The 22,206-nt window shown below is 33.9% G+C and overlaps 1 protein-coding gene across 1 annotated transcript; it reads left to right on the plus strand.

Moving 5' to 3' along the window:
* The first annotated feature begins 578 nt into the window (after positions 1–578).
* On the plus strand, positions 579–21,139 carry LOC142237752 (calcineurin subunit B type 1). The gene is made up of 4 exons (XM_075309145.1): positions 579–998; positions 3,351–3,390; positions 19,890–20,188; positions 20,294–21,139. The coding sequence occupies exons 1-4, from the start codon at positions 996–998 to the stop codon at positions 20,462–20,464; spliced, it is 513 nt and encodes a 170-aa protein (XP_075165260.1). The 5' UTR covers positions 579–995; the 3' UTR covers positions 20,465–21,139.
* Positions 21,140–22,206: the final 1,067 nt, after the last annotated feature.

Consider the following 22,206-nt stretch of genomic DNA (forward strand, 5'->3'; position numbering starts at 1 on the left):
TGTAATAGAAAACCGGTTATGTTTTGAGTACTGCAGTGGGATTTCCTAATGTATTTATCCGGACGAAATGTCTGGCCATATTGTAAAGAATCTTACAGTATGACAATCACTACGAATTGTATGCGATAACAAAAATATAGATAAATGTGTTATCGATCGATTATATCTTCGAACAACTTAGAGTGTGGCCAATATCTGGGATATGTTTGATACGTGCACAGTAATCTGATTAAACTTATAGTCTGGACGGCACATGACTAAAGAGTCTGTGGTAGTGATGGGGACAAAATCGGGTTTTGAAATGTCAACAGCGTTCACTGCTTAGAACTGCATTAATTATCCTCATTTTTTTACTAACTAAACGCAAACAATATTTCAATTAACAAAGGCAACTCAAATAAGCCAAAGATGCTAATAATAGACATGGCACATTAACAGTTTTCAATTTTGTTTTTACGAACGGAAAACGGTTTATGAATTGCGGATGAGGTTCTTACCATCTGGGAACTTCTTTTTTACGATTTTTGTTCAAAGAGTGTGGCAACACTTTGTTCGTGATTTGGCATACATACATAAGAAATGAAATAAAGTGTAAAAGACGTGAAAGGGCAGCAAACAAGAAATAGAATTAATTCTTATAGGAATTTTAAAAGGAATTAATTTTAATAGGAATTCGCAAAATTAAAATGAAATAACGGAATGTTGTTGAAATAGTTTGCATGATATAATAAAAGTCGCAAATAAAAGTGTAAAAGACGTGAAAAGCAGCAGCAAAGAGGATATAGAATTTATTTTGTGGTGTTCATCTGATTTTTGCTGTTTCTATAAAAAGTGTGACACACACAAGTGAAAACCAGCGCAAATTTTGCGTATATATTCTAAGAAAAAAATAGTGTAAAATAAATCATACAAAGAAAAGGAAAAACCAAAAAATTCGCATATAATTTGAGAAAATTGTCGTATTAATTAGGAGGAGTACTTAAGCAACACACAAAATGGTAAATATTTTTTATGGGTTTTTTCACTACACGATTCATGTGTTGAACCAACCAACCAACCATATGATGTATAAAGAGCCCCCTCCTTCAATGAGGCCAGCAAATCTACACAACCACCACCATCGAAGAAGAGAAAGGCCACGTAAAAAAGGAAAATAGAATTAGCAAAATGAAAACCACTTTCGACACCTGCCACCTTGCCATACAGAATCCCAGGTCAAACGGGCAATTTCAATTCATAGGTCGTGTACACTTAAATGTTTATTTCAAAAATATATATGTGGTTGAGAACGTATATGAATGAATTGGGTCAATTGTTTTTGAAAAAGTTAAAAACAATTATAAATCTAGTTTTTATAGTTTAAAATATGAATTTCCATCATCTTAAAGATAACTCATATTGGTTATAGTGAATGGAATTTACCCAGATAGAATATTTGACCAGATTAGAAAACAACCAAAAATATGGATAGAAAGTCAAAACTGGTGTTGATATATACTGAGTTTAGGCTCAGGATTACAATTCTAATTGAAAATAGGTCAACATAAGGTCCAAAAGAGGAGTTTAACACAATGGACTGATTAGTAAAAATTTTTTTCGCAGTTACTGGCCCCAGAAATGTTCATGATCGTTTATATTGGATTTGACTTCACACAAAATCTACCCATTTATATATAATATATAATTGGTGTCCAAATAAGAGATAATGAAGCGTATATTTGGAATTCCAAAAACTTCATAACCGTAGGGCTGGATAGATCGCGAGCCATTTGACCCGTCCCTGTATAAGCAATATGATACTCATATCCGAGTACATTTCGAAAAAAAGAACCCTTGAAAGAAACATATATATTTTTTTAAAACATATTTACATATAAAAATTTTGCGTAAGGGTACTTTGGACCCTATCCATAGGTCATATATTGTACAGCTCGGCCGAAGATTCGGCTTTGGCATTGCCTTTTTTCATTTGGCCCTTGTGGAGGCAGTTCCTCCACTTTTTGTTAGTATATATAATGGGATACTCACATACATTTTGCAATATGCATGTTTACCATCAGATAGAAGTCTAAAGGATCAGCCTTACATATATAAATCTGGATGCACATCTTTTTCCATTTGGTCATTGCGATCACATTTCTCTCGAGGAACATAGCTACTATATAATAGGAATCCCAAACACATTTTGCAAAATGCATAGATGACTAAAAATCTATCTTTCACATATGGATCTGAATGACCATTTCTTCCTTTTGATCACATTTCTCTCGAGGAGTAGTACCACTTCTTTTTTGTAGGCCATATATTGGGAATCTCAAACACATTTTGCAAAATCCATTTTTGCGATAGAATAGTTTTCCATTTGCCCATAGTTGTCAGCATTATCACCACATTTTTGTAGGCCATATACATATTGGAAAGATCTTTCACATATAAATCTGGATGGCCATATTTTTCCATTTGGCCACAGTGGACATATTTCTCTAAGTTTCGTGTATTATGCACAACTGCCTAAAACATAATTTTCCATATTCACGCAATCTTGTTAGTAAAACATCATTAAAAACATTTTTGATGGTTGTAGGAGTATCCAACCCGTTGAATCCAACCATAGTGCCATTATGGTAATAAGGCTGGTCAGAACATCCCAGATAATACTTCTCCAGTTGACTCTGCTGACTTGAGCAATAGATAATTTGCAGATTCGTCTCCCACGAGTGAGGTAAATAGCCTCACCAATGCTCAAATTTGTATTTCTCGGGATTTCTAGAGTTTGTCTCTAAACAGACTTAAGCTGCCCTTATTGACGATGTAAATTGTATTTATGTATAGATTTGAAATATTTCTCTTGTTATTAAAGTTATTAAATATATGTGAAAAAACTTTTACAATCCATGTTTTTAAGTATAATTTCATCCAAAATGCTTGTTATGACAGCATGGATTTTGTAATTATTACAAACCTTTATGACTTTAATAGACACTGATCTCGCATTTTATTGAGCTAAATCTATAATAAGAATTGTTAAAAAAAGGACAAAACCTAAAAACCTAGACCTTAGGCTAGTATTAGTATTCAATTGTTATAGTTTGGCTGCTAAAACTTAGAACGGATTCATATAAATATGATTAGTACAAACATTATATCACGATCCCTTATTGTAACATTTAATTTAGGTTAGTTCCTTATGTTTCGTTGATTTTGGTGATATTCGTCACAGCACCACGTGTTCTATCATAAATCCTAGAGCCTTTTGCAATAATAAAAGAATTGCATAAAGTATTTTGTTTGACATATATTATCTAATGCTAATACTAATAAAAATTTAACTATTTTTATGCTCTTTTCAGGGAAATGAAACTTCTCTGCCAATGGAGATGTGCTCCAACTGTAAGTATTGGTGAACTTTTTCTATACCTTTAAAATATTTTTCTATATTCCTATTGGTGTCGGTTTTTCCTTTACTTTTATCATGGGATTATAATTAGCCAATCAATATTTCCAGTCCTGATTTTTTGAAAAGTATCTTTTGCACCAAGGCGAAGTGAAGCGATTTGTAAAAGCTTTCAGTGTTTCACCTTGAGTAAAATGTAGAGCAGCAAGGAATATAGCCCCGTATTCTAAATTTGATATTAGGGTGTATGAACATGATCTAGGTCGCTGGTTTAGTTTGCTCGACTTCAAATTTGGCACAAATATGTTTTTTGGGTGAGAATTGGCCCAATTGAGTTTGGATGAAATCGGTTCATAAAGTCAGGTAAGAGTAATTGAAAACAGTTTAATTAAAAAACCAGTTTTCTGCCATCAAATTCAATTAAATTTTTAATTGAACCAATTAAAAAATTAATTGAAATTTGCTAATGAATTCAATAAATTTTTTCATCAAGTATCAATTTCGTGATTGAAGACATTTCAATTAAAAAATTAATTGGATCAAACAATTTCGTAATTGAATAAAAAAAATTGCGTATAGTTTAGTTGAAATCGTTTCAAATATAGACTTATATGACCACTGCATGGCAAAGCTGCACTCCGATATTCTTGAAATTTTACAGAGATAGTAGAATTGGCATTCCAGCCTTTGTGTGTCAAATTTAGTCAAAATTGTTTAAAATCACATCAAAAAAAAAAATTCTTGAAAACTAAATTAATTTACTAAAACTAAAGCATAAAAATGCAAATTTTTATGGGGTAAAGTTTTACCCCGAGTTACGTAAAATTTTGCACAGGGAGTAGACTTAACATTATAAATATGCACACCGAATTTGGTTGAAATCGGTTCAGATTTAGATATAGCTCTCATATATATGTCGTCCGATTTACAGATATGACCACCGTAGATCAGAATTTTCTTCCGATTTACTTAAAATTGTGAACAGGGAATGGAAATAACATTTATACTATGCATGCCAAATTTAATTGAAATTGGTCCAGATTTAGATATATCTACAATATATCTACCAGAGGTCAAAATTTCACTCCGATTTACTTGAAGTTTTGCACAGACCGTAGGACTAACATTCTTGCAACACATGCCAAATTTGGTTAAAATCGGTTCAGATTTAGATATAACACACATATATATCTTTCACCCGATTTAGATTCATATGACTACGGAGGCCAAATATAAATATTTGTATATGGGAAAATAAACCTTTATATAGCTTCTAACAGTTTTGAAGGTGTTAAGATGGTATCAAACATATTGGTATACATAATGGTGAAGGGTATAATATAGTCAGCCCGCCCGACTTTAGACTTTCCTTACTTGTTTATTTAAAGAAAATACAAATCCTTTAACAGTATGTAAACTTATGTAACAGGTTGGCTGATAAGTCCCCGGTCTAACAAAGAAAAACACATTTTTGTCAAAATTCGTTTTTATTATTCAACATAGTTCCCTTCAAGAGCGATACAACGATTATAACGACCTTCCAATTTTTTGATACCATTTTGGTAGTACTACTTCGGTTTTGCCTCAAAATAGGCCTCAGTTTCGGCGATCACCTCTTCATTACAGCCAAATTTTTTCCCTGCGAGCATCCTTTTGAGGTCTGAGAACGAGAAAAAGTCGCTGGGGGCCAGATCTGGAGAATACGGTGAGTGGGGAAGCAATTCGAAGCCCAATTCATGAATTTTTGGCATCGTTCTCAATGACTTGTGGCACGGTGCGTTGTCTTGATGGAGCAACACTTTTTTCTTCTTCATATGGGGCCGTTTTGCCGCGATTTCGACCTTCAAACGCTCCAATAACGCCATATAATAGTCACTGTTGATGGTTTTTCCCTTCTCAAGATAATCGATAAAAATTATTCCATGCGCATCCCAAAAAACAGAGGCCATTACTTTGCCAGCGGACTTTTGAGTCTTTCCACGCTTCGGAGACGGTTCACCGGTCGCTGTCCACTCAGCCGACTGTCGATTGGACTCAGGAGTGTAGTGATGGAGCCATGTTTCATCCATTGTCACATATCGACGGAAAAACTCGGGTGTACTACGAGTTAGCAGCTGCAAACACCGCTCAGAATCATCAACACGTTGTTGTTTTTGGTCAAATGTGAGCCCGCGCGGCACCCATTTTGCACAGAGCTTCCGTATATCCAAATATTGATGAATGATATGACCAACACGTTTCTTTGATATCTTTAAGGCCTCTGCTATCTCGATCAACTTCATTTTACGGTCATTCAAAATCATTTTGTGGATTTTTTTTTTATGTTTTCTTCGGTAACCATCTCTTTCGGGCGTCCACCGCCCTCCGTGTTCATTTCACCACGCTTGAATTTTGCATACCAATCAATTATTGTTGATTTCCCTGGGGCAGAGTCCGGAAACTCATTATCAAGCCAAGTTTTTGCTTCCATCGTATTTTTTCCCTTCAGAAAACAGTATTTTATCAAAACACGAAATTCCTTTTTTTGATTTTTTTCACAATAAACAAACTAATTGATTTACACACGTCAAATTTTGACACGAATCATTTGAAGGTTAGGTTAGGTGGCAGCCCGATGTATCAGGCTCACTTCGACAGTCCATTGTGATACCACATTGGTCAACTTCTCTCTTATCACTGAGTGCTGCCCGATTCCATGTTAAGCTCAATGACAAGGGACCTCCTTTTTATAGCCGAGTCCGGACGGCGTTCCACATTGCAGTGAAACCACTTAGAGAAGGTTTGAAACCCTCAGTAATGTCACCAGCATTACTGAGGTGGGATAATCCACCGTTGAAAAACTTTTTGGTGTTCGGTCGAAGCAGAAATCGAACCCACGACCTAGTATATGCAAGGCGGGCATGCTAACCATTGCACCACGGTACTACAGGAGTGATTCGGCGGGTGAGGGCTTGAATTCGACGAGATCCACGTCGTAATGACTATCAAACGCCTAAAGTTCTAACCATGCTTATTAGAATTTGAGCATACAAGGTCCATCTAAAGTAATTTTCCATCTTTAGTGCCTATTTTTTAGTGCTGTTAATTCGGCATTTGACAGTTTGTTCATACGAGAGCAAATGCCGACAAATAGAAAATCACTTTTTACAAAAGGCCGAAAGCTACGGAGCCATTTCGATCTCTGCTGATCATAATATTAAAATTATATTTTTTATTCAGGAAATCGCTTGACTTTGCTGAACAGTCCTAAGTCACACGGAGCTAAATCAGACGAATGCGGTGGTTGTGGAGCGATATTGGTCGCATTTTAGGAGAACAAATCACGAATAATCATTAAAAAGCACTGTAAAAAATAATTGAGAATTATCTTTAGTTGCAAAATAATTTCAGAATTTTTATTTTTTTAATTGGAATAGCATCATTCGGCCAAAATTATATTCACGTACTTCTGAATAGTTCGATTCTTCTTTATGCTCAGTGATAAGGTTATATCGAGGTCAGCACTTCAACAAAGATGTGCTACTTTAGGAAAAGTTCGCGAATGCAGTGTTTGTGTATCACAAAATAATGTGCAGACAATAACGGCTGAAACAACTAAAGTTTTTGCTGTTATAACTGATTTTTTTCTTTTGAAGTGTTCTCTTCCAATCGAAGTTTTTGTATATATCTTTCACAATCGTATTTCTCTCTTGCGTTCTCTCTGGAATCTTTTGGCATGCTATAACTTTCGGATAGAGTACAATATATTATTGATTGCTTTTGTGAAAACATATTTAAAATGTTTTGTATTTGTCTCCAAAGGTGGGTTGCTAGACAAACAGTGGGAAAATAAAAAATAAATAAAACAGCCGCCAAGAAAATACTATTAAGTATTTTAGCCACTCACAACCACCACCCACTATTTATCTGTTCGATTGTCTTTTTATTATAATTTTTGTTTGTATATATATATTCAACATATTAATCTACACCAAGTACAATACAAAAAAAACAACCAAAACGTTGAGGAGGCCCTCGTTTATTTTGCCCTTGGCATGCAAAATATTATTAAAATATGTTGTGATAGTTTCTGCTGAATTATTTTATTTGAATTCATTGAAGCGTGGTGAATATAGATTTCAATCAAAATCAAAAATTTCAATATTTTAAAAATTTGTCCCACGACTATTGGAAATTTTCCATTCGAAACTCCTTTAGAATTGAACACATATGTAACATTAGATGGACGTTACCGAGACTATTATATTTAAAACTTAAATCCCAAACTATCTTACAAGATATTATAATGCTATTGATCTCATACAGCACTGTTTTATAATATTTCCAAGAAGCATTATAAAGGGTGATTCTTTTGAGGTTAGGATTTTCATGCATTAGTATTTGACAGATCACGTGGGATTTCAGACATGGTGTCAAAGAGAAAGATGCTCAGTATGCTTTGACATTTCATCATGAATAGACGAACGATCTGCCCCAACGTCGAATTTTCAGTGAATGGGCCCTAGAAAAGTTGGCAGAAAATCCGCTTTTTTATCGACAAATTTTGTTCAGCGATGAGGCTCATTTCTGGTTGAATGGCTACGTAAATAAGCAAAATTGCCGCATTTGGAGTGAAGAGCAACCAGAAGCCGTTCAAGAACTGCCCATGCATCCCGAAAAATGCACTGTTTGGTGTGGTTTGTACGCTGGTCGAATCATTGGACCGTATTTTTTCAAAGATGCTGTTGGACGCAACGTTACGGTGAATGGCGATCGCTTTCGTTCGATGCTAACAAACTTTTTGTTGCCAAAAATGGAAGAACTGAACTTGGTTGACATGTGGTTTCAACAAGATGGCGCTACATGCCACACAGCTCGCGATTCTATGGCCATTTTGAGGGAAAACTTCGGAGAACAATTCATCTCAAGAAATGGACCGGTAAGTTGGCCACCAAGATCATGCGATTTGACGCCTTTAGACTATTTTTTGTGGGGCTACGTCAAGTCTAAAGTCTACAGAAATAAGACAGCAACTATTCCAGCTTTGGAAGACAACATTTCCGAAGAAATTCGGGCTATTCCGGCCGAAATGCTCGAAAAAGTTGCCCAAAATTGGACTTTCCGAATGGACCACCTAAGATGCAGCCGCGGTCAACATTTAAATGAAATTATCTTCAAAAAGTAAATGTCATGGACCAATCTAACGTTTCAAATAAAGAACCGATGAGATTTTGCAAATTTTATGCGTTTTTAAAAAAAAAAAGTTATCAAGCTCTTAACAAATCACCCTTTACACGTTATTGTGATAGAATTCTGTTCTAATGGATTTCGAGAGCTCTGTTTGCCTCTCATCGGGTTACTGTCTCTTGCCAGTTGTTGTTGTAACAGTTTTTAATGTAGTTTCATCCATTTTGTTCTATGCTTGTGTAGTTCAACTAGTAGCCAGATCAAGGAACTCTGCGATAAGGATGGGGTGTGTCCGGAGTGATCTGGTGATGAGACGGGTAGGCTTAGATGGGCAAGCGAAAAGGTGATGAGTGTCATATGGCCCTTGATTACAAATGGGACACACGTCAGCTACGCTGCTATCAATCACTGATAAGTAGGTATTGCAGCGGTTGCACTTGACTGATCTTAGTTTGGCCAAAACTACCCTAGTCTGCCGTGGGAGGTCAGTGTACGTCTCTTGCCAGCGTTGATCTTCGTATATTGCAGATGCAAATTATGGCAGGGGAGATAAACATACGATTTCATTCGTCTATGTATAAACATAGCACATTTGAATTTTATTTTAAACTAAACAATACATAAATTAAATACATTAAAGAAACATCAGGAATAAATATCTTAAGACAATGACACTCATGCGAAAAAAGGGCTACTGAATTGATAGATAGGTGAATCAAGGCACCAAAAAGACGCCCCATGCTTTGCATTTAGAATAATTTTTTTTGATATGTATTTCAGATTGTTACCTTACCTTAACCTAACCTAAGTTTAGCAATAATAATAAAAAAAATTTGAACACAAATTAGATTTTTTTAAAATCGAAAAAGGCCAACTTTGTCTGACTGGGCAAAGATATGCAAATTAAACTGGTACAAAAGATAGACCTCTTTTTGAGCGCTATTATTGAAAATCCATTTCAGAATATATAACTGCTATACTCGGAAACCATTTCAATGAAATTTTGAAGATAGAGTTACTTTATAAAAACCTAGAACGATCCACTACTGTGGTGGAATGGAAAAAAATAAATGGATAGAAAATGGATGTCCGTGAAGTTAAAGTTAACTTTATCTTAGCGGAGCCTCAATCCGAGCTATGTTCAGTTGGTACAACAGCTCAGCTAAATAATGAATATATCTCAGTTACATACGTAGGAAAAATGAATATTAAATAAACTATGATTTTTTAATACAAAAACTATTGTCAGCAGATAAAACAATATAATAGAAATATGTATGAGGCGCTGAAAAAATTGAAACATTTACTGAATATCTCACAGTTTGAGCAAAAATTGCATTATAAAACTGAAAGTCAGATTTTAGTATTTGAGGCACTGTGCCAAAAATCGGCATGGGGGGAATATACCAAGCACTTCTTGGAGAGGATGTGCCTCCAGTGGCAATTTTACAAATTGTCCCTAAGTGAAATATTTACCAACTGAAAGGTTTGGAAGAGCTCTATCGAGACTTATTATAGTTTATCCAATTCGTAGGTTTGTTTTCTTTATAAATTGTATTCTTTATGCAACTCTGTGTAAAATGCACCTATATTAATCTAATGGCCCTTTTCTCGTCCTCCAATTTTCTATGGGAACATCTGTTTCATCGAGATGGCATTGAGAAACCGGCAATAATAACAATTTAATCTCCATTTCATCCAAAATTACAACTTAGCATTGACAGTTGTGGGCAGCGTTACCGTTGAGAATTTCTAGAATGTGGCACACTCATTTTAAAAAAGTGGCACATAATTTTATAAAGAAAATTCAACAGTTTTATTAGTACATTATATAGCGTAGTGAAATAATCTTTTATATTTTTGATCTTAACTAGTCCAACGTTAATTTTATCTCAATTTAGTTGAAAATCTTAAAATTTTTGTACCCAATGCTTATATATGGGAGCTATATCTAAATCTAAACCGATTTCCATGATTTTAAGCATATATAGTTAGTACTATAGAAGATTATAGTAAGCCAACTTTGAGTACGATCGGTTGATAAAGAAGGGTTTTACAGCCAAAATCGGGCGATACATATATATGGGAGCTATAGCTTAATCATACATCATACAATTTGTACGATAATCATACAGTTAGTACGATAGAAGACTAGATTTATCCAACTTTGAGTAAGATCGGTTTACAAATAAGAGTTTTATGGTCAAATTTGGGAAAATCGGGAGATGCATTTATATGGGAGCTATATCTAAATGTTAACCGCTTTCGATGAAATTTGCAGACTTGGTGTGTGATGAAAAAGATTACTTTGTGCCAAATTTGACGACGATCAGTTAGTAAAAATGTGCAACCCCATTTGTCGAAATCGGGCGATACATAAATGTATATGGGAGCTATATCTAAATTTGATCCGATTTCTTCCAAATTCAATAGCGTTAGTCCTTGTGTCCCTGCACCAAATTTCATCAAAATCGGTTAATAATTGCGACCGGAATCCTGTGAACAACAAATACATGGACGGACACTAAGCCCTAGATCGACTCAGGAGGTGATTCCGAGTCGATCGGTATATATTTTATGGGGTCTAAAATCAATATTCCTGGTAGGTACATTTTTGGGCAGATCAAAGTTATTATACCCTGACCACTATGTGGTTTAGGATATAAAAAGAAAAATTTCTCACAAATATAATATCCGACTCCTAAACTCGATTATATGTTTGGAATCCAATCATTTATTTTATTTATTCATTATTTAGTAACACGTAAGCCTACAAGGCCATTCTCTACTCTTAACGCAATTTGCGATCGAAATGTGCAAAATAGTACAGTATAAATATATGTAAATAAAAGTGGCACGGTATGGCAAAACAGTGTCGCTAAAACGTATCACATTTAGTGGCATAACAGGTTGCACAAAAGTATCACCGCTTGAAAAAAGTGGCAAAATTGCCAATAAAGTGGCATAATGGGAACACTGGTTGTGGGGAACAGCCCTAAAATGTATTTGCATACTTTCAGGTGAAACAAGTATCTGTTTGAAGACACTCTGATATGTGAAAGAAATATTGTTCACAAAGCAGCACCAACTTTCTTAAATGTTACACAATAAAAGAATTAAATTCAAAGGTGTCATAAATAAGAAAATGGTAATAGCATATGGCAAAAAAAATTGTAAAAAGCATGTCTGTAAAGTTGAAGTTTATTCAGCGGAAACCAAATCGTTGCACTATGGGCGGAAATTGAAAATTTGCGGCAAAAATTATTTACAATCAATCTAGTATCGCCAAACATGGTATATCGATGTGCGTGAAGATAAATTCCGAATTTAATTAGTACAGACACAAACCATTTTTTTGCAGAGCTCTGTTAATTAGTTAACAGAGCTTCATAAAGGAGCTAACAGAGCACTGTAAAGAGTTAACAGAGGTATTTTCTGCCCTAACCAATGATAGATTTATTTTTTGATCACCAGGAAAAATATAAAATAGTCCTTCCTGACCAATTTACTTTATCTAAAACTAAACCACCCACTTGTGGCATTGTCACTCACAGCTACATCCACACATATGTCTAAAAATTTTGCAGAAAATTGGGTTTTTAGGCAAAATTTTTTGGGAGGATGGGACTCCAGTGGCCATTGTGTCCAAATGGACAATTGTCCCACTATGACCCATACATCATATGAAAGAGCATGAAGAGCTCTATCGATATTTGATAGAATTTTTTAGATCCGCCGGTCAGTTTTGGAGAAAAATCAATTTCCTTGTAAAATTCTGGACAGGATGCCTCCAATGGCCATTGTGGCCAAACGGACAATTGTCCCACTTTGACCCATACACCATATGAAAGAGCATGATGAGCTCTATCGATATTTGATAGAATTTTTTAGATCCGCCGGTCAGTTTTGGAGAAAAATCAATTTCCTTGTAAAATTCTGGACAGGATGCCTCCAATGGCCATTGTGGCCAAACGGACAATTGTCCCACTATGACCCATACACCATATGAAAGAGCATGAAGAGCTCTATCGATATTTGATAGAATTTTTTAGATCCGCCGGTCAGTTTTGGAGAAAAATAAAATTCTTTATAAAATTCTGGACAGGATGCCTCCAGTGGCCATTGTGGCCAAATGGACAATTGTCCCACTATGACCCATACACCATATGAAAGAGCATGAAGAGCTCTATCGATATTTGATAGAATTTTGTAGATCCGCCGGTCAGTTTTGGAGAAAAATCAATTTCCTTGTAAAATTCTGGACAGGATGCCTCCAGTGGCCATTGTGGCCGAATGGACAATTGTCCCACTATGACCCATACACCATATGAAAGAGCATGAAGAGCTCTATCTAATGGACAATTGTCCCTCTATGACCCACACACCGTATGAAAGAGCATGAAGAGCTAAAAATTGTGTAATTTTTAAAATCATATACTAGATAAGCATGCAAAGTATGATTAAAATTAAAAAACAGTTCATTAATTTTTCAGTTTAAGGTAATGTTACATTTGAAGTTAGGATTAAAATTAAAAAAAAACACAGCACATTAATATTTCAGTTTAAGTTAATTTTATATTATTTGATATTGTACAGTATGATTAAAATTAAAAAAAAAAACAACAACAAAAAACAGTTCATTAATGTTACAGTACAAGTTAGGATTAAAATTAAAAAAAAAAACACAGCACATTAAAATTTCAGTTTAAGTTAATTTTATAATATTATTAGATATTGTACAGTATGATTAAAATTAAAAAAAAAAAACAACAACAAAAACAGTTAATTAATGTTAGAGTACAAGTTAGGATTAAAATTAAAAAAAAAACACAGCACATTAAAATTTCAGTTTAAGTTAATTTTATAATATTATTAGATATTGTACAGTATGATTAAAATTAAAAAAAAAAAAAAACAACAACAACAAAAACAGTTCATTAATGTTAGAGTACAAGTTAGGATTAAAATTAAAAAAAAAACACATCACATTAAAATTTAAGTTTAAGTTAATTTTATAATATTATTAGATATTGTACAGTATGATTAAAATTAAAAAACAAAAACAAGCAAAACAGTTCATTAATTTTTCAGTTTAAGGTAATTTTACATTACAAGTTAGAATTAAAATTAAAAAAAAAAACAGCGCATTAATATTTCAGTTTAAGTTAATTTTATAATATTATTATATATATTATAGTTTTTATACATTAACTAGACATTATTACAATTATTGTTTCTCCACCGAAAAGCAAAATTTGCAAAGCTCAAAATTTTCCACGTCTTTGTAATAATATCGAAAACATCCGTTGCAAGAGGGGCGTCCACAAGATTGACAGTGATGATCATTGCAACATTCACCACAATGGAGGCATACTTGCGCCATGTTATCTGCATACTCAGGCAATGTGGCTTTTATTATGCTCCTGTATGCATTTGGACTATCTATATTTCTCATGTCCGTGTCATTCAAAATCGATTCAACAAATTGGCATACATAGACTCCACAGTTAAAACTATCTTGTTGGATAACGTGATCACACTTCTTCGGCACAAAATTAGTGTCTCCGAGGGACTTCTCGAATATTCGAAGAAAGCGTTTAATATCAGTTATGGTTTCTCCGAGTGGATTAATATAACTAAAGGTTTTCTCGACATTATCTATATACACTAGAGTAAAATGCCTTGGTTCAAATACTGGAATTAGGAACTGACGATATTTGCCTAAAGGGAGTTCTAAATCTTTCAATTTTTTCGTAACGAAAAATTCTCTACCTTCTTCGCAGCATGTTGAGAAAGCGTTTTTGCTGTATTTTTTTATTAGGACTTGAATATATATATTATATTACTATATAATTCTTTTCCAGGGTTTAGGGATCCATATTCTATTAGGTTAATTGTTGGATCAACTATTCTATTTGTTTTTAGATTGTGGTACGTCAAAAAAACATATCTTAACGACATTCTTTGTAATTTTTTAAATTTTGATAATGTTTTCTCAAAATTTACTTGCCGCCCTATATCACATTTTGCTTTCTTGGACGTTTTCCTCCACTTCTCCTCTTCTAATTGTACCTTGGGTGGTACAATTCATGCTCTTTCATATGGTGTATGGGTCATAGTGGGACAATTGTCCATTTGGCATCCTGTCCAGAATTTTATAAAGAATTTTATTTTTCTCCAAAACTGACCGGCGTATCTAAAAAATTCTATTAAATATCGATAGAGCTCTTCATGCTCTTTCATATGGTGTATGGGTCATAGTGGGACAATTGTCCATTTGGCCACAATGGCCATTGGAGGCATCCTGTCCAGAATTTTACAAGGAAATTGATTTTTCTCCAAAACTGACCGGCGGATCTAAAAAATTCTTTCAAATATCGATAGAGCTCTTCATGCTCTTTCATATGATGTATGGGTCATAGTGGGACAATTGTCCGTTTGGCCACAATGGCCACTGGAGGCATCCTGTCCAGAATTTTATAAATAATTTTATTTTTCTCCAAAACTGACCGGCGGATCTAAAAAATTCTATCAAATATCGATAGAGCTCTTCATGCTCTTTCATATGGTGTATGGGTCATAGTGGGACAATTGTCCATTTGGCCACAATGGCCATTGGAGGCATCCTGTCCAGAATTTTACAAGGAAATTGATTTTTCTCCAAAACTGACCGGCGGATCTAAAAAATTCTATCAAATATCGATAGAGCTCTTCATGCTCTTTCATATGATGTATGGGTCATAGTGGGACAATTGTCCGTTTGGCCACAATGGCCACTGGAGGCATCCTGTCCAGAATTTTATAAATAATTTTATTTTTCTCCAAAACTGACCGGCGGATCTAAAAAATTCTATCAAAATTTCGATAGAGCTCTTCATGCTCTTTCATATGGTGTATGGGTCATAGTGGGACAATTGTCCATTTGGCCACAATGGCCATTGGAGGCATCCTGTCCAGAATTTTACAAGGAAATTGATTTTTCTCCAAAACTGACCGGCGGTTCTAAAAAATTCTATCAAATATCGATAGAGCTCTTCATGCTCTTTCATATGGTGTATGGGTCATAGTGGGACAATTGTCCATTTGGCCACAATGGCCATTGGAGGCATCCTGTCCAGAATTTTACAAAGAAATTGATTTTTCTCCAAAACTGACCGGCGGATCTAAAAAATTTTATCAAATATCCATAGAGCTCTTCATGCTCTTTCATATGGTGTATGGGTCATAGTGGGACAATTGTCCGTTTGGCCACAATGGCCATTGGAGGCATCCTGTCCAGAATTTTACAAGGAAATTGATTTTTCTCCAAAACTGACCGGCGGATCTAAAAAATTCTATCAAATATTGATAGAGCTCTTCATGCTCTTTCATATGGTGTATGGGTCATAGTGGGACAATTGTCCATTTGGCCACAATGGCCACTGGAGGCATCCTGTCCAGAATTTTATAAAGAATTTTATTTTTCTCCAAAACTGACCGGCGGATCTAAAAAATTCTATCAAATATCGATAGAGCTCTTCATGCTCTTTCATATGGTGTATGGGTCATAGTGGGACAATTGTCCATTTGGCCACAATGGCCATTGGAGGCATCCTGTCCAGAATTTTACAAAGAAATTGATTTTTCTCCAAAACTGACCGGCGGATCTAAAAAATTTTATCAAATATCCATAGAGCTCTTCATGCTCTTTCATATGGTGTATGGGTCATAGTGGGACAATTGTCCGTTTGGCCACAATGGCCATTGGAGGCATCCTGTCCAGAATTTTACAAGGAAATTGATTTTTCTCCAAAACTGACCGGCGGATCTAAAAAATTCTATCAAATATTGATAGAGCTCTTCATGCTCTTTCATATGGTGTATGGGTCATAGTGGGACAATTGTCCATTTGGCCACAATGGCCACTGGAGGCATCCTGTCCAGAATTTTATAAAGAATTTTATTTTTCTCCAAAACTGACCGGCGGATCTAAAAAATTCTATTAAATATCGATAGAGCTCTTCATGCTCCTTCATATGGTGTATGGGTCATAGTGGGACAATTGTCCGTTTGGCCACAATGGCCGCTGGAGGCATCCTGTCCAGAATTTTATAAATAATTTTATTTTTCTCCAAAACTGACCGGCGGATCTAAAAAATTCTATCAAATATCGATAGAGCTCTTCATGCTCTTTCATATGGTGTATGGGTCATAGTGGGACAATTGTCCATTTGGCCACAATGGCCACTGGAGGCATCCTGTCCAGAATTTTATAAATAATTTTATTTTTCTCCAAAACTGACCGGCGGATCTAAAAAATATCGATAGAGCTCTTCATGCTCTTTCATATGGTGTATGGGTCAAAGTGGGACAATTGTCCATTTGGCCACAATGGCCACTGGAGTCCCATCCTCCCAAAAAATTTTGCCTAAAAACTCAATTTTCTGCAAAATTTTTAGACATATGTGTGGATGTAGCTGTGAGTGACAATGCCACAAGTGGGTGGTTTAGTTTTAGATAAAGTAAATTGGTCAGGAAGACCATTTAATATTTTTCCTGGTGATCAAAAAATAAATCTGTCATTGGTTAGGGCAGAAAATACCTCTGTTAACTCTTTACAGTGCTCTGTTAGCTCCTTTATGAAGCTCTGTTAACTAATTAACAGAGCTCTGCAAAAAAAAAAAATGGTTTGTGTCTGTACTAATTAAATTCGGAATTTATCTTCACGCACATGGTATATCGATATATCTAATCAAAATCAAATGTTACCAACAAAGAGGGAGTCAATCCCCCATATTCCAGGCGCGTTACTATAGAGGGGTCGAACTTGTAATTCCACTTGGAGTACTATAGTATATACTCTTAGATGGAGATGCTTATTTTCCTTATTAAGAAAGCGCATTATCCCCCAGAACTTGATGTAAAATCACTTTCTTCGGTATCTAACTCTAATTCCGTCCGTCTGTGTTAGTTGTTCGCAGGATTCCGGTCGCAATTATTAATCGATTTTGATAAAATTTGGTACAACGTGTTTTCTTGGTCAAAGGACAAACACTGTTGAATTTGGAAAAAATTGGATAAAAGTTAGATATAGCCCCATATACACAGTCTCACACAAGTTTACATACGGTTAAAGAATTTATATTTTCTTTAAATTATTAAATTTTCAAAAAATATGCCTATATATCCTTTAATTTAAGTAAATTAATTTGAAAAACAAACATATTTAGTTAATAGGTAAAAACTCAGGGGTATGTAGACTTGTGTGAGACTGTGTACATGTATCGCCCGATTTCGACAAATGAGACCATACTGCGCTTATTTACTACCCGATTGTCTTCAAATTTAACACAAAGTAATTTTTTATAGTACCCTTAAAGTGTGCACAATTTCATCAAATTCGGTTCGGATTTAGATATAGCTCCCATATATATGTATCGCCCGATTTTCCCAAATTTTACTATAAAACCCTTACATTTATTTTAGTATGGGCAAGTTTTGGCAGACAAACTTTGCAGTACGTAAAAGTATACTTTCTCGCGAACAATTATAATAAAAAATTTTCATTAACAATCGTTAACATTTCTAGTTCTAAAATATTCACATATAATCAGCTCTTTTCAATCCACAAATTCAAAAACAAAAATATTTTTTAAAGTGTTTACAACATTTTGAACTACTAAACCTCCTCTTAGAATCTACATTTAAAAGTTTTCTTTATTCATTTTTATTAAAAAAAAAATAACCACAAAATTTTTTTATTTTTGCTCTCCTTAATTACACGCAACTTGCATAAATTTTGGTAAACATTGGCAGCCTTTTTCTCCTGAACTGTGCTGCCAAGTTTTAAATTAACTTTCGATTTGTACTTTCCAAGATCTTCTATAGTAATTTCAATTGGAACATCCAATAATTTTTCATTTTGAAAATTTGACTTTTTGCCGCTGTTTTGAGATTTCCGGCCATAGTGCGTTGGTCCGTTGAAGTGTTGCCAGGCGATTTTTGATTCTTCCCCCCAAATCTTAAGAAAAAAACCCTAAATTGGTCTGTGTCATAATTGAAAATTTGACTTTTTGCCGCTGTTTTGAGATTTCCGGCCATAGTGCGTTGGTCCGTTGAAGTGTTGCCAGGCGATTTTTGATTCTTCCCCCCAAATCTTAAGAAAAAAACCCTAAATGGGTCTGTGTCATAATTGAAAATTTGACTTTTTGCCGCTGTTTTGCGATTTCCGCACATAGTGCGTTGGTCCGTTAAAGTGTTGCCGGGCATTTTTAGATTCTTCCCCCAAAATCTTAAGAAAAAAATCCCTTAGTTGGTCTAGGCTTTTTTCAAAAACTCCCAAAAAGTTTAAGAATGTAAAAAGTACAAAAAGGGGTCCCAATTTTCGTGAAAAAATCCTGTAGTGATACACTTTAAAAATTAAATTTTACACAAATATATATACTGTCAGAAGAGTTTTCTTTTCTGAGAAACGAAATTTTAGACAAACTAAGTTTTCGTTTGATGATAAAAAATTTTCTTTTGAAGTAAATAAAAAATAAAATTTGCTCTTTAAGAAAATACGTTATAACAAAAGACAATTTGATTTGTTTAAAATTTCGTCCCTGAAGAAATTATTTTTTCTTTGGATGTAATAATACAATATGTATATCAATTTAAAAAGCAGACTTACTCTTAAAATGCTTTCAGCTGCTAAGTTAAAATAGGATTGTTTTTAATTGTGTCAAATATTAAAAATGCCCTTTCAACAGAAGCGTTTAAAACAGATAACGAAAATAATGCTATTGTATACTTGCTTGTATTTAGGATCTTCTTGTTGACTTTCCTCATCTTTTTTCTCATAATTCATGCCAGAATTGTTTCGAATTTGCTTGAGAATTGCTCCACTTTATAGGGTCTAAGATATTTTTTTTTACCCCCAAAAATCCCCCTAAATAAATGTTACCCCTAAAAATCCACCTAAACGTGAAAAAAACCTCTAAATTTGGAATCTGGCAACACTGGTCCGTTGGTATAAACCGCTGTTCAGTTTTTTTTTTTTCAAAAACTGTTAACAAAGTGCATAAACTGATTTCACATTCGTATTATATTCGTGTTAGAGCTGTCTCCACCAGTACTTGGTATATCCCGCATTCCCATGCACGGTGGCACAACTAATCAAATGTGACTCTCCCTACATATCAACAACTGATGTGTAGGTAGGTTCCTTATTATTAGTTAATATCTCATCTCAACACGGTATTTAAGTTAGCCTGAAGTATTTGGCTGTCAATAAAACTGACATTTGCTCCCTTTTCAACCATTCCCTATCATTTACATCAATACTTATTCCACATTTTGTTCATTTCAGTTGATGCCGATGAAATTCGTCGTTTGGGTAAACGTTTCCGCAAACTCGATTTAGATAACTCCGGTGCCTTGAGTGTCGATGAATTCATGTCATTGCCAGAATTACAACAGAATCCCCTGGTGCAACGTGTCATTGACATTTTCGATGCGGACGGTAATGGTGAAGTAGATTTTAAGGAATTCATACAAGGAGTCTCACAATTTAGCGTTAAAGGCGATAAGTTATCAAAGTTACGTTTTGCATTTCGTATATATGATATGGACAATGATGGCTACATATCAAATGGTGAACTGTTTCAAGTAAGTACCATTATATCACCCATGCTCCCCACCAATGCCCATAAATCCATGAAATCAAGATGTCATGTAACACGTTGTTGTTTGTTTGTTTTTATTTTTATGTAGGTCTTAAAGATGATGGTCGGCAATAACCTGAAGGATACACAATTACAACAGATTGTGGATAAGACAATTTGTTTTGCCGACAAGGATGAGGATGGTAAAATTTCATTCGATGAATTCTGTTCGGTGGTTGGTAACACAGACATACACAAAAAAATGGTTGTTGACGTTTAAAGAAAAGGCGTCGCTTTTATATTACTTACTTAATTAAAACACACACACACACAAAACAAGAAATTAAAAAGAAAAATACCACAATTCATCCTTTTGAACCAACTCCAGATTGTCCTTAAATTCCTTATCAAACAGAAAAAATATATAAATCTACCTTTTCCCCTTCCCTCAAATCATTGAACCTACTATCTCAACACCAATATCACCTTTGTCATCACAAAGAAAAAAGTTTAGTGCGCGGTCCCTTTAAAATTATATACTTAACTAAAATTTATTTTTTATATAAGTTTATTTATCCCTTAAAGTTAAAAATTTTATTTTTCTAAAAAAAATCTATAAGAAAGAAAGGAGAAAAGTGATACCAGTTTTCAAATCTTCAAAACTTATACAGATATATTTGTTAAGAAAATTTTAAAATTTTGTTATTTAACTAAAACAGAAATTGAAACTGGAATTCTAAAACTAAAATCTCCAAACAACAATTCAAAACCCCATTTATTTTTCCTCAAAACAAATTTTCTACAATTTTCTCTTTTCTTCAATTAAAAGAAAAATATTTATATTTTTATTTATTTATTTTGTTTAAAGATTTTTTGCTCTTTAAGGTTAAGTTTGTTAAAGTCTTTATAATGATTTCATAAACAATAAAAATAAATCAATTGTTTGATAAATAAAGCTAAGCATTTTTTTTAATAAAACCTAACAAAAAGGTTTAGTAAAAACCGATATGACGTGCAGTAATTTACTTTATAACAAGATTTCAATATTAAAGATCATCAATACAAACTTCCATAAGAAAAAAAGAAGCGTAATACCAAGCGAAGAAAGCGAAAGAAAAAAAACCAAAAAATAAAATAATACAAAAGCAAACTAAAGCGAATAAAAAACTCCAAAATAGTACTAAATAAACTTTTTAACAACTAAATCTACTACAACTATCAGCAATAAACGAACTTATGCATTACAACATTTTACAAAAAACAACAACAAAACACAAATAAATATCAGAAATATTTATTTAACAAAAAATTTCGTAAAGATATAATAAATACAAAAAAAACAGAATCGGTAAAAAAATAAAAACAACAAAAACTCCAATATATGCCTATTTTATAGAGATTAAAGGAAGATACACATATACAGACATACCTATATAATGGCTAAAATATCAGTTACAGCGGTGTTTGGATGCGTTGCCAAACTATTTCAACTTCTATCAATATTCAAATAGACACGATAAAAATTTGCATATTGCCTTAAGTGATATATTAGTTTTCAAATCAGTCCACTATATCGCATATCACCTACTGGGGGGTATGGAAATTTTAAAATTAATTGCTCATATCGCACTATTTATTTCGTATTGTCAGAATGTGAAGAGTAATTGTAAGTATTGACTTACAGTGAGTGTCACAATGAAGTGTACACAGTGGTTGTTTTAAATAAAGGTTTTACTGTGTACAATTTTTTATTCCTCCTTTTTAAATTTAAATACCTGCTGGGTTAACTTTATAATAAAATCGTAAATAAGAAGGCGGCTTAAATAAAAGGAATTACGAAACAAATGATTATGTTCACTTTATTATGACGCTGAGTGTATCTACCGCTGTTATTAGATTGTAGATGGTAATGTATTTACCCCCATATACAAATTATTTAAAATAAACCTATAACTATTTTCCCCGTATAAATTGCTTCGATGATTTACAAATGCCAACTTTTCGACTTATTGAAGATTTGGC

Source organism: Haematobia irritans, chromosome 5 (genome assembly GCF_050003625.1).
Source record: "Haematobia irritans isolate KBUSLIRL chromosome 5, ASM5000362v1, whole genome shotgun sequence".
Taxonomy (NCBI): domain Eukaryota; kingdom Metazoa; phylum Arthropoda; class Insecta; order Diptera; family Muscidae; genus Haematobia; species Haematobia irritans.

Excerpts from the sequence above, each read along its gene's own strand:
- LOC142237752 (XM_075309145.1), top strand. Across the intron at positions 3,391-19,889 it reads AATGGAGATGTGCTCCAACT|TTGATGCCGATGAAATTCGT; the intron begins GTAAGTATTGGT and ends TGTTCATTTCAG. Across the intron at positions 20,189-20,293 it reads CAAATGGTGAACTGTTTCAA|GTCTTAAAGATGATGGTCGG; the intron begins GTAAGTACCATT and ends ATTTTTATGTAG.